Raw genomic sequence first — 14,264 nt, 5'->3', positions numbered from 1 at the left:
TTAAAATATGAAAACCATGCCAGTGTCTTCGAAATTCAAGTTTGAGGTAGAAGGATGGAAAGAAGTTATTTTTTCCCTGTGATCAGCCGCTGCAAAGTGAGTCTCAGCACAAACCAGCTGAGCCCTTTTGCTAGGCATGGAAAGCCTCTGGCATTTTTCTGCTTTTCAACTCTCAGTCATTTGGGAGGTGGGACAAAGCCATGCTGTCTACAAAGTTTATCCAGAACGTGCTGGTGTTACAAGAGATCACTTGACATCTATTATGTTTCTCCCGTGGAAGAGAGGTGGCTATCAGCTACAATAGTGATTCCTTTTCAAAGGGGTTTAATTGGGGCATTTCTCATGGGCCAAATTCTAACTCGCTGTCTATACATGTGCCTGCCAGGAAAACAGTGGAAAAATACCAAACAATAGCAACAACAGAAGTCGGCGGACCACTGTCCCAGGCTGCCCCCACTGCAAACAGGCAGAGAAAAAATGGTTTCCCTTCTGCCAAAGCTGCGAATAATATGGCAGAGATCCTAGAAAGGTGTGGCGGGTGGGGGAGGGGGCACGGACTGTGCAGTGCATGGCCAGAGAAATACATGTAATAACCAGAACAAACTCCTTTTAAAAAGCCTACCTTTGCCAGGCAGCACTCGTAGTGGGGGGGGGGGGGGGGGCTGGCAAAGAGATGCATTTCACGCAGGTAAGTGACACACTCAGGGAGCTGTTTTTCTGCAGTCTGGATTTGCTCCCGTGTAGCCAGGCTAGCATCCTTTCCTGAGGTAAGCCAGAAGGTGGCCTTATACTTTTTATTTGAAGTGTCGAATGATTTTTTTCTTGCAACAAATTTGTGCCTTTCGCCGGTATTTTCCGAAGTGAGACTTTTGCAACTGATGGAAATCGGCTCACTTCTGTTCTGTAACTTAGTGTCTTGTTGATGATTTATTTGTTCGGTAGCAGAAACTATGACAAATTGTGTGAGGCAGCCTCATTTACTTTTTAGCTGCTAGAGCCCTGAAGAATTTACATGTAAATGCAACTGTGAATGTTTTACATTTCATGAGCGTGCTGCACGTGTTTTTGTAAGTTAAGTGACATTTTTACAGATAGACTGAACTTAAAAGTCTGCCCCCCCCCCCCCCCCGCCCCGCAGGTTATATTATTCTGAAATCCTAAGTCTGACAAGCTGTGTTTTCCTGACTGCCAAGTGGGAGAGGAAGTCTCTATTTGGTGTTTTTCTTCTCTCCTCTTTAGACATGCCAAGCAGCCCGCACAACCAGTTCACCTTCAGACCCCTCCCGCCGCCCCCGCCGCCTCCGCACGCGTGCACCTGTGCCAGGAAACCAGCCCCTGCCGCCGACTCTCTTCAGAGGAGATCAATGACTACCCGCAGCCAGCCCAGCCCCGCGGCTCCAGCTCCGCCAACCAGTACACAGGATTCAGTTCATCTGCATAACAGCTGGGTGTTGAATAGCAACATACCTTTGGAGACCAGGTATTTGAGCTATTATTGATCTCGATAACCTAAATATTGGCAGGGGCCGATTTCACCGAGCGCGGACACTCGTCTCACCAGAGCCATCTGCAGAGGCGCACAAATGCACACCCAGATTCAGGGGCACGAAGGCAGCCCCCTCTGCAAGCACAGGAGCGCGCCCAGGCACACACATCAAGATTCAGGCCCGCTCGCAGACACAGACCAAAGCAGATTCACATGGAAAATGAAACCACAGAGGCATAAACACCCCACAGGCAGCCACCCACAAAAACATCTGAAGCGAAGCAATAATCTAAACTCTCGGTGCATCCTCAAAGGCACTGGTCCCTTGTTTTAGGAAACTGCAATGTTGCGGGAAAATCCAAACACAACGGGAGGAGCCGTGATAATTTGGATTTTATTGTAAGATTCTTTCAAAAAGTAAATTGCCGTCAAACATTTTCAAAAAGGATTTGCTTCATAAATTGGAGGGTCCATGTGTACTTTTATTTATTTATTTTTGTATATGTTTTTATTGGAGTTCAATTTGCCAACATATAGCATAACACCCAGTGCTCATCCCGTCAAGTGCCCCCCTAAGTGCCCGTCACCCGTGTGTACTTTTATTTATTTATTTATTTATTAATTAATTTATTTATTTATTTATTTCCGTGTGTACTTTTAAAGACTCACTTCTGCCTTGAGGGTGACGTTTGGCCTTTTGACAAAAAAGAGTTTGCCTCTGTTTTTCTGGCCCTTCACATATTCAGGTTTTTGGATTCACTCTTCAGGTCTTTGTCATGAGATTCAAGTTGTACTCCTCCACAGTTCTAGATCTCTGTCTGGAGCATAATAGACTTTAGCACTGGATGCGATTGAGAAATTATTCATCATTTCTAGTCACTCCCTCTTAAATCAGAAATTACAACTTCCTATTAACATAGAAAGACATTACCTAATAAAACATACTATTTTGTCATCTTTTAAATCCAAGGACTTCCCTTGCCTTCTATATGCCTTATTTAGATCTACTACCAAAGCTTTTTGTAAGCACATTTGTATGTAAACAATGGGTATAATATATCACTTGATAAGCAATGTGTGGTGTCAACTCTGATCAATTTCTATCCCAATATCTGGGAATTGGAATGGAAAGGGGAGGACTAATAAACCTACATTATAAGACTGCTTAGTTTTTTTTTCATAGCAGATTAAGTTATATGCCAGCCATGGCATCAGTGAATATGTCACTACCAACAAACTGAGAGCATTATGGCTCAAATCCAGGAAACCCTGTGTCATCCATCACTACTAGATTAAATAGATTCATAAACTGATATTTCTGTTATCTCCCAAGAGAAAGTATAGAAGTCAACTCTGATGGTGAAGATAACCCAATTAGAACTGTACTAGTGATAATGTTTATATATTTTTTTTTAATGAAAAAGGTAGGTGAATGAGGTGAGAGAAGCAGAGAGCAATGTGTATCTTCAAGGAGTTCTTGCTAATGTTGGTGATTTACTCAGTCCTTTTTTTTTTATTTACTCACTCTTTTAATTCTTTTGCAGGGCTTGGTGATAGTGAGCTAAGGAAAGAGTGGGGCAGTCTGGTTATCTAGCAATCATGACAAGCAAAACACTCTCTTTCCTTCTAAAAAGCCAAATAACAGGAAATCTGGAAGGAGGTGGGCAATGGGGCTCAGGCAAATGGGAAGAGAAAACTATTCTTATTTGAAGTGTACATCTAGGCATGTTTGTACAAACTGCACCCACGGACCTTCTGTATCCATGCAAGGAATATATTAATTGGTCTCAGCTTCATAAGACGCAGAGAAGAACATAAGTTTTCATGTGAGATTGTGCAGAGAGTACCTTTTTAGTACATTTGGGAATATATTCAGTATCACAAACACAAATTTTTTAAAACCCTAGAAATCCTATCAGCTTGATGAGCTGGCATTTCCCAAAAATATCCTTTAAAATGTTTTTTTCACGTATAGTCAATAAAAGGTAACTGCGGACATGCTGGTGTGTCATCATGAGCCTCAGCTTCCTTATCTGTAAATATGAAGGTAAAAATGCCTGTCTCAACATGTTGTGTGGAAGATCAAGCTACTGTGGCAGAAAGTGTCTCATACATTGCAAAGCATTATACAATCCGAAGGTAATATACTGCTATCCTTACTAAGTAGTCACCTGCCTCTACTTAAATAGCTGCAAAATAGGTAATCGATTTATTCCTAAGGCATTCCATTCCATCTCAAGCAACCACAAGAGGATTCTTAGTGAACCAAAATCTCCCACCTCTTAACTCTGCCCGTTTCTCCCAGATCTAGTTCTCTGATCTCACAGAATAAATAAAATTCCTCACACACCTGACAGCCCTTCACTGTCCCTGATCCTGTTCTTCTTTGACCTAAATGTTTTCCGCACTTCCTTCACCATTTCCTCACATCAGCTGGTTTCAAATCCTCCATCCTGATCTCTTTCTTTAGAACACAGTTCTAAACTGCTGACCTCACTGCTCCTGAAGTGTCCTAGCCAAGGCTGAATGCAGGTGGGGGTTTTCATGAGGCTCCTTGGTGGCCAGGAGCAGAATCCCATTTGGGTTGCCTCAAATAATTGAGAGCATCTTTTCTTTTCTTTTCTTTTCTGTTCTTTTCTTTTCTTTTGAGAGCATACTTTCAAGATAAAGTAGCCCACCCCATCCCCCTTATTAGCAGTTTTACTTTCTACTGAAGCAGTTTAGCTTCAGTTACCTACGGTCAACAGTGGTTTGGAAGCAGATCCTCCTTCTGACTTATCATCAGAAGGTTAGTGGTAGCCTGATGCTACATCTCAAGGCCTAAGTCATTCCCCTCAGTTTATCTCATCAGACAGGCATTTTATCATCTCACGTCCTCACAAGAAGGGTGGGTTCAATAAGGTATTTTGAGAGAGATACCACATTCACAGAACTTTTATTACAGTATATTGTTATAATTGTTCTATTTTACAATCAGTTATTGTTGTTAACCTCTTACTGTGCCTGATTTATAAATTAAACTTTATCATAGGTGTGTATAGGAAGATATAGTATATATGGGGTTTGGTACTATTCTTGGTTTCAGGCATCCTCTGGGGTTTTGGAATGTGTTCCCCGTCAGATAAGGGAAGATAACTGTATTCTTTCAGTCACATGAGGCCAAGGGGCGAGAAAGGGCCATGTGATTTAAAAAAAAAAAAACTATAGCATGGCCACCTATGGCTGCCCCTTGAACAAGGGCGGGGTGCAGAGCTGATGAACTTTAGACGGAACTCTCAGCAATCACCTTGATGGACCCACTCAGAAATTTGTGCTGTGACTGACAATCAGTTGCCTCCTTGGTTCTGACGAAACATTTCCATTAATGCTGTCTATGCCAATATCAGCTTTTTTGGTGGATATATAACACTGCTGATACATCTTGAGAACACTTAGTAACTAAACTCTTAGAACTTCTTAGCAAGTTCCAAGGCTAAGGCACATTTCTTTTACTCTAAAATTATATAGTTGGAGATTTTTAATTGTGTGTTTGGGATGAAGAGTGCAGGTGGAAATGTTTAGAGCCTTCATTTGGCTTAATTTGATTTCACCTTGTTAGCCCCTGGAGATGGAGTTGAATTCTAATTCTGCCATACAAAGTATTTGCATTGTATTGCTCCCTTACCTGTGTCATCTGTACTTCTGTTAGATGTGTTCTCCTCATTTCCATGTAAGTCATTAATAAAAATGTTACATAGGACAAGATCAAGGTTGGAGCTCTGTGGCCCACCACTAGAATCCTTCCTGTGGGTTGACACTTATCCATCAGGCAATTTTCTTTACTAGGATACAGCCCACATTTCTCCATCTTGTTTACAGGCATATCATGAGAGACCTTGTCAAATGTCTTGCTGATATCCAGACAGTATGCCTACTTTCTCACTGATCTGCCAATCCAATAACCATGTAAAAAGTAGAAGTGAAATGAGATTTATTTAACATGACTTGTTCTTAGAGAATTTGTGCTGCCTCTCATGGTTACTATCTTTTTTTAAAAGTACTTACAGGGATCCCTGGGTGGCGCAGCGGTTTGGCGCCTGCCTTTGGCCCAGGGCGCAATCCTGGAGACCCAGGATCGAATCCCACATCGGGCTCCCGGTGCATGGAGCCTGCTTCTCCCTCTGCCTGTGTCTCTGCCTCTCTCTCTCTCCCTCTCTTTCTCTCTCTGTGACTATCATAAATAAATTAAAAAAAGAATCAAAGCCTTAAAAAAAATAAAAATAAAAGTACTTACAAATCATCATTTTAATAACATGTTCTAGAGGGGATCCCTGGGTGGCTCAGTGGTTTCAGGCCTGCCTTTGGCCCAGGGTGCTATCCTGGAGTCCGGGGATCGAGTCCCGTGTTCGGCTTCCGGCATGGAGCCTGCTTCTCTCTCTGCCTCTCTCTCTCTCTCTCTCTCTCTCTATGTCTATCATAAATAAATAAAAATAAATATTAAAAAAATAACATGTTCTAGAATTGTGCACTCAGTCAACATGCTTTCCCTTGGTCTCGTCTGAGGATCCTGTGTGCTGTGTGCTTCCTCTTCCTTTTAAAAACCAAAGCCAATATTTGCTGTCTCCAGTCTTCTGACACATATCACCCACACCACAGTCCTGAAACTTTAGCAACTATGACAAGGCAATAAAATCTACAAGACTTGTCACCACTCTGGAACAGAATTTTAATTCATTTAGAACAGTTGAGTACTTTCTTATGAACACTGACTATTTTAGGCTTCAATTTATGGTTACAGATGTTTACTTTACTCTTTTTAGATCTCTGATCATTCCTTTCCACAAGGAAAACAAGTCATTGAGAAGGCCTCCCTAATCTCAGTCATCCAGTAGCATTGCATGAATTACACATCTATCCTACCCATGGCTTTCTTGTTCTAAATATATATCTAAAAAAAAACCCTTTCTGTCATCTTCAGGTTTTTTTTCCCCAAACTTCAGGCTCATTTGGGGTATGAACCTTCTTGGCATCGTTTTCATCACACCCTCTTATATTTATTTATCCTTGATTTTCATCTCTTTCTTTTGTTCCATGTTCTTTAGAAATCTAAACTGAATGGAGAACACCCAGTACAGGCATACTGGTTTCAATAGGCAGCAAAACTTTCCAACTCTTAATCCATCTCCTTTTTTTAAATGTCTCAGGGCAAGGAATCATACTGACTTCACTTTAGAGAATTGCTTTCCTAAAGTCTAGGATTTTGCTTCATAATGTACTTTTGGACTCTAAGCTAAAATGGTTGCTTTTGACAAAGGTTCCTATCACCGTAACTCCCCAGTTTCTCTTTTCTAGTCAGAAGAAGCAAGTTTCCTTATTTTCTCTACCTTCTTGGAGGTAGAGTTTTCAACAAGGGAGGTTAGGGACCTGTCATATATCTGCCTTTAGTTAAATGATACATCCAGCAGATGTCTTTGGAGTTGAAATCACTCATGTCCACTACACTTCACTCTTAGGACACTTTTGTGGTCCATGTTGGAAATGAGTGTCCATTTCCTCCATCTGGACAAGTGATTTATTGCAGACTCCCTGATACACCATCTATTAGCTGTATGAACTTGGACATCTGTGTTCACATTGCCATGCCTCAGTTTTCTCATCTGGAAAGTAAGGATGATAGTACCACCTTTTAGTAAAATAGGTAAATTAGTAAAATAAAGTTATTGTAAGGATTAAAGGAATTAACATCTGCAATGTATTTAGAGCAGTCAGGCACATAGTAACCACTTGGTAAATGTTAAAATAATAATACCAGCAGTAATATAGAAGAAACAACTTTACTTTTGTCCCTGCCTATTTTTATCTTCCTCTAATTAAAGATGTTTCTACCCTTATGTTCATACTTTCCCTGGGTAAACACAACATCATTTCACTTCCTCTCTTAGCATGCTTTTAAATAGAATATACTCTTACCACTGCCTTAGTCTAATTGGGCTGCTGTAACAAAAATGCCATAGACTGGGTTACTTAAACAGCAGGTATTTATTTCTCACAGTTCTGGAGGCTGGGAAATCTGAGATCAAGGTACTGGCAAATCTGGCATCTGGTGAGAGCCTACTTCCTATTTCATAGACTGCTATCTTCTCTCTGTGTCCTCACATGGCAAAAAAGGCAAGGGAGCTCTCCAGGGGTTTCCAGTCATAAGATCCAATGCACTGGAGGTTAGGTTTCAACATGTGATTTGAGGGGGGGAGGGTGTACATTCAGTTTATAGCAACTATCAAATTCCAATCATTAGAACCATTCCCTCCCTTAGGTTTTGATAGCACATGTATGTGAGACTTTGCAAGACTACCCTGTGATAATAAGGCTTCAGAACAGCTCTTAGATGGTTACCTGCCTTCTGTCATTCATAGAAATAATCCCCCCACTACCAGCATATTCAGGATTATGCCTGCCCTGAGCCCTCCCTTACTCAGAGATCAGCCTTTCCAGCTCCTCCTCTAAGCCTTTTCTTGGATTATCTCTTTATGTGGTGGGGTGAGGGGAGTGTCTTTCAGATCTGGGAAAGACGGTCATATTGTCAGAGATGGAGATGGAGAGTCTGGGTGATGTGTGTAAGTGTATAGGCTCAAACAACACTGGACTAAGCTACTTAGTATAGTTGTGAATTGGGACACATTACCTAACTTCCATGGGCCTCAATTCCCCATCTGTTCTGTGGAGAAAATGACAGATCCTCCCTCATGTGGTTGTTTTGAGAACCAAATAATATAATCTGTGTAAAATGTCTCCTTGGAGCTGGGCACAGAAAGCATACAATGAAAAGTATTTTCAATATAAAAGCCTGGCACTGACACACTGGCAAAGAGAATTCAGAGTCACAATAGTCCCAAGGGAGGAAGTAGCAGACCCAGGTCAGGTTTTGAACCCAGGCTGTAGGGCCAGGGTCTTTATATTCAACCACTCTCGGTAGTAAAGAAGGCAAAGTGAAATAAATAACAATACTGTAAGTGCTATTATTAAATTTGAGTAGTTCCAAGGTAGGAACACTTGGAGGTGGTAGATCTAACCCAGAGGAAGTGTTGAGGTTGGGAGATGGGAAAGTAGAAATTTTCCTGAGAAGATGGCCTGAAAGTAATTTATTACAAGTAATAAATATAATAATGAAATCATGAGGTAGTAGTAGGTGAACAATGGAGGAAAAGGCATTCTGGGAAGAGTGTTTTACACTCAAATTCGTGCATAGTGACCAGTTATCCATTTCGGTAATATTAGATGTTATCCTTTCTACTATTCCTCTCCTTCTTCCTCCATTTGCCATTTATTTTTCTAAAGAATTTATTTCCCTAAAAAAAAAAATAATGATTTATTTCCTTGAGGGAAAGAGAGAGCATGTGCACAAGTGGGGGCAGTGGCAGAGGGAGAGAACCTAAAGCAGACCACCTGCTGAGTGCAGAGCCTGATTCAGTGCTCCATCCTACAACCCTGAGATCATGACCTAAGCCAAAATCACCAGTCAGACTTAACTAAGCCATCCAGGTGCCCCTCCATTTGTCATTTGAACCCTTTACTAGAGGTGCCTAGGTGACTCAGTCGGGTAAGCATCTGCCTTCAGCTTAGGTCGTGAGCCCACAGTCCTGAGGTCGAGCCCCACATTGGTCTCCCTACTCTGTGGGAGTGTTTCTCCCTCTCCCTCTGCCCCTTCCCCACTGCTTGTTCGTTCTCTCTCTCTTTCTCTCTCTCTCTCTCTCTCTCCTCCCCTCTCTCTCTTTCTCTCTCTCTCAGATAAATAAAAATCTTTAAACAACAACAACAAAATTTTTCAGGCCTTTTATTAGGTTGTCTTGTCTGGAAGCCAATATATTCCTTTTAATACTAATAGGAGATAATCATTCTGGAACCAAAAGCCCATAATTATTTTTTTTAATTTTTAATTTTTTTTATTGGAGTTCGATTTGCCAACACCCAGTGCCCATCCCATCAACTGCCCCCCTCAGTGCCCATCACCCAGTCACCCCATCTCCCCGCCCACCTCCCCTTCCACTACCCCTTGTTCGTTTCCCAGAGTTAGGAGTCTCTCATGCTGTCACCCTCACTGATATTTCCCACTCATGTCTCTCCTTTCCCCTTTATTCCCTTTCACTATTTTTCATATTCTCCAAATAAATGAGACCACATAATGTTTGTCCTTCTCCGATTGACTTACTTCACTCAGCATAATACCTTCCAGGTATATCCACGTTGAAGTAAATAGTGGGTATTTGTCATTTCTAATGGCTGAGGAATATTCCATTGTATATATAGACCACATCTTCTTTATCCATTCATCTTTCAGTGGAAACTGAGTCTCCTTCCACAGTTTCAAAAGCCCATAATTCTTAAGCTGTGATCCAGAAATCAAAATTTTATTCTGAAATTCCTGCTGTCAAATTGCCATATTTTCCTTCCTTACCCAGAGACTCATCCTTGGATGTACTTCAGTTTGCAGATCCTTTTATTCTGATTCTTCTCCAGAAACTGTCCCTTCCCCTGCCTGTGGGATAAGCCTCAATCCCAGAGCTATTCTGTACCTTTAGTGGTACAGTGTTGTGCCTTCTTCATAAAAGTTGGAAGAGAGGTTAACACGATTTTGATTGTAGAAACCAGCAGAGGTGGGTCTGAGTTTCAGTTCTGTTCCTTATTAGCTGTCTCTACTTGGGCAAATTATTGAAACTTTCTGAAGCTTACTTTCCTGACCTTAAAACTGGGCTACTAACACTCATCATCATAAGGTGGTTACAGGGATTATTTACGATCTCACATGTGATTTGCACACCCATTTTAGTTTTGTCTCCAATTTCTGTTCTTCCTCTGTGTCATATTCCTCCTTTCTCTATTCCATTGGAATTGGTTTTTGCTCCATTCTAGCTTCTCAGAATATCCCAATTTACCACTTTCCTTTATGTATTGGTCTTTCTTTTCTGTCCATACACTTTGTATGTGAGTAGATTGCTCTGCCTTTAACACAAGATTAAATGGAGTAGTACTCATTTCTATCAGGATCTCAAACATGGCCCATTCCCTGCAGGGAACTGGGACAGTTCTCTTAGCTTCTTGACCTCTTCATCTGGATTTACTCTGAAATGGAATTACAGCCATTTTAATTTCCCTTATTTACTCTCTTTGCTGTCCCCTAATTCAAACTCCTAACTCAAAGTTTACTTGATACTCTTACTCATGGAGATTTTTTGGCCAAGTGTTGGCTCTAGACCCTAACTTGGACCAACCCTCAGTAATGATGATGGACATCAACCATGATCTATCCACCATGATGAGTCTTAAGGAGTTTGCTGTGATATTTAATACTATTAAGAATGTGGTTTTGATATTAACATAACCACTTCAATTCACAAAGACAAATTAGAATTGTGTGGAGGAGTCATGCCTGACCAGAATAGGAGGTAGCAACTATTTTCATTGATTTTTAGCATATTCTGACAGATGGCTGTAGCTTGGTATGAGGCTAACTGCCCTTACTGGCTCCAGGCCAATGTGACAGTCAACAGGGTATTTTTACAAAAGAAGAGCCAGGGCCATTGACAGAGGAGATGTTGGCAAAGAATGGAAAGAGAAATTAAATCTATATGACCCATGCTTGTTACCAGACTTCTAGAGTTAGTGTCTATATTGGGGAAATAAGAAGAAATATTCATTAGTAGTGATGGCAGTGATTTAAATATCCATAGAATAATACTCTTTAAATGTTAACCCATAAATGTAAGTTCTCCAGCAGTAGTTATATTTCTTTGTTATATAGTACTGCTGAAATATACCTAACATTTATAAATAGGATTTTTTTCTCTAGTACATTTGCAACGGAAAAATAGATTTAGAGACATAATTTTTTCTTTCAATAATGACTAGAGAAAAAAAAGCTCAGAATGTACATATTCAGTGCTTAGATCCAACAATAGCTCATGCTTTAATCCTTTAACAGCACTGGGGTTAGCAAAATCTATCTTCAGCCACAGATTTAAAGATTCTTTTTAAGACAGGAAAAGACTTCGTAGAACTAATCTATGCCCTATAAATCCTGTTTACTACAGATGAGCAGGAATCAACCAAGCTTTTCAGCCTACACCAAATGATGGATGTGGAATGTGTTGAATTTACATGAAGGAGAATTCTGTAGCCTTAAAAAATATATTTTACATATTGAGAGTAAAAATAGATCTATAATAGTCTATTGTGCTTAGGCAGTGAAGAGCAGTATTTTGGAGATTATCGTGATACAGTCTCTAGTCACTTTGGTGGTGGTATTATTTTTTAAAATGCTTTTCATTTGACTATTTTCAGTTTCACTTTCAAAGTACAAGCCATAGGCAAATATAATGTGTTTCATTTTATAAGGGAAGGAAATTTCACCATAGGTGAGATGAAATCTGGTGTTAATATGGAGAAGATTTTTTTAGCAATTCAAATGTGAATCTAAACAGATGTTTTAGGGAATTTTAAAAATGAGTTGATTGGTGAAGTATGTGAGTGCAGCAAACCAAAATTAAATTTTAGAGAAATCTCTATATCAACCTTTTCGCCTCCCTTCCATCATATATACTTACTTATACTGGGTTGTATATTTAAAATAGAAATATCTGGTTTGATCAAGAGAGAAACAAGTTCTTAACAACTTCATTGACTACAAAGTTACTTATCCAGTTAATCGTAATAAATATTTTCATTGCTATGTCAAGTTAATAGACACTTGTCTGTTATATTTTACTACAAGTATGAAATGTATTTGAGGTAGCAAAGAATGATTTTCCTGTCAATTATTCTCCTTATTTTCTACAGAGGGGTGTGTGTATGTGTGTGTGTGTGTGCGTGTGTGCGTATGTGTGTATCAAAGACATTCTACTAAACATCTCCCTCTGGGAGAATCCAGCTGGCTCTTTATTAATTCCACAACACAAAAATGTTTGTAGCTTTAAAAGCAAAAGATAAGATCAGGTTAAGTCTTGAGGTCTTTGAAATGTCTCTGCAAGAATTGTGAAAGTGTGTACTGACTATTCCATTTAAAGAACAAAAAAAGCTCAAAAAGAATCGCCCCCTTTGGCAAACAGATAAGCAAATAAACAGTAACATCTGCTTCTCCATTCTGTTAATCTTTTTTGGTGTGATATCTGAGGATATAAGAATGTGTATAATGTGAATATTTTAAATGAAAAACAATTCAGTATAAATACTATAATAAATTAATTCTAACATAAATAAGTTTAAACAAATTTTGACAAATATTTGTTGAGTGACCACCATGGACCAGCCATTGTTCTAGTTGTTGAGGCTACAACAGAGCAAAACAGAAAAAATCTCTGCCTTTATGGAGTTTACATTCTAGTGGGGGATCCAGCCTTTATCCTAAAATTTGATAAATTTGAGGCTAATAATATTGTAGGACTTGGGGTCCTATAGATGTAGTATGGGAGAAGGAGGAGAGGAGTCTTTACCTGCTTTAACTTCCCCACAGCACCTTTCATAGAACTTTCCCTGATCTGTGGGGTCCTAGCATTCTGTGCATGCGTCTATGGAGACCTTATTCCATTGTATATGTGCACTCTCCAAATATTTTATTTACTTGTCTTTATTCCCTATTGCAACTTGAATGAAGGACTTGTCTTCTTTTTTTTACTTTATTCCTCAGTGCTTAGCTCATATTGTTTAACTAAATTTTTGTAAGGTATATAAACAGAGTAACTGAGTAGGGTATTACAGATGGAGTAAATTTCTGAAATCAAGAAGAGTAGTCGGTAGAAGCAGACAATGAGTTTTGTATGGGAAATATTGAAACATCTATATGAGACATCCATATTGGAAATGATCAATATCCAATAAATTTTTGAAAATAAGGATCTGGGTCCCAGGAGAGAAAGAAAGAAAGAAAGTTTTTCTCTGACCACTTACCAGATGCTCACTATGTGCCAAACATTGTGTCAAGCCATTTGTACATTTATTCTTAACTTATGTTTTTTCAAACTGGCTTAGAGAAGCTGAACAATATGCTACAAGGTCACCAGTTAGTATATAACTGAGCTAGTTCAGTTGCGTGTCTGATTCCAGAGCTCATGATAGCTATGAATAATGGAGAATTTCATAGGTAGACATAAAAATTCAATTATTATTGAATGGATGGAGGAGATGGAAGTGATGGAGGAGATATTGAAAAACTGAGACAGGGGCAGCCTGGATGGCTCAGCGGTTTAGCGCTGCCTTTAGCCCAGGGCGTGATCCTGGAGACCTGGGATTGAGTCCCACGTCGGGCTCCCTGCATGGAGCCTGCTTCTCCCTCTGCCTGTGTCTCTGCCTCTCTCTCTCTCTCTCTGTCTCTCGTGAATAAATAAGTAAAATCTTTAAAGAAAAAGAAAACTGAGAGAGTGTTTAGTGCAAGAAGACTATAAGCCAAACCATTGGAATACTTACGTCTTAAGAATTCGTGAAGGAAAACTAGCCAGCATTAGTTATTGAGGAGTAATCATGGAAGAAAAGACACAATAGAAAAAAATTCAAGGAGATTGTCATCATGGTTTTCAAATGCTTCAGAAGAGTCAACTAGAATGCGGATGAGAAGAGACCATTCATTCTGTCAATTATAGACTTGTTGACTTTGAAGCAGCCAATTTCAGTGAAGTGATGAGAGTGAAGCTAGACTGCATTGGGTTGGAAGAATTGGTAAGTGGTAAGAAGATGGAAGCAGAAGGTAGACTACTCTTCTGAAATGGAATAATTGAGAGGAAGTCGAATTAGGACAAAACCTTGATATAAATTG

General features: G+C 39.8%; 1 protein-coding gene across 7 annotated transcripts in view; it reads left to right on the top strand.

Moving 5' to 3' along the window:
* TENM1 (teneurin transmembrane protein 1) overlaps positions 1-14,264 on the top strand; it is a 796,092-nt gene that overhangs the window by 452,397 nt on the left and 329,431 nt on the right. For all 7 annotated transcript variants that reach the window (XM_072744131.1, XM_072744132.1, XM_072744133.1 and 4 more), the window contains one exon: positions 1,240-1,480. In XM_072744131.1, coding sequence (XP_072600232.1) covers positions 1,240-1,480 — 241 coding nt within the window. The remainder of the gene's footprint in view (positions 1-1,239; positions 1,481-14,264) is intronic.

The sequence above is a fragment of the Vulpes vulpes genome, chromosome X, assembly GCF_048418805.1.
Source record: "Vulpes vulpes isolate BD-2025 chromosome X, VulVul3, whole genome shotgun sequence".
NCBI lineage: Eukaryota > Metazoa > Chordata > Mammalia > Carnivora > Canidae > Vulpes > Vulpes vulpes.
This window is presented reverse-complemented; position numbering and strand designations above follow the sequence as displayed.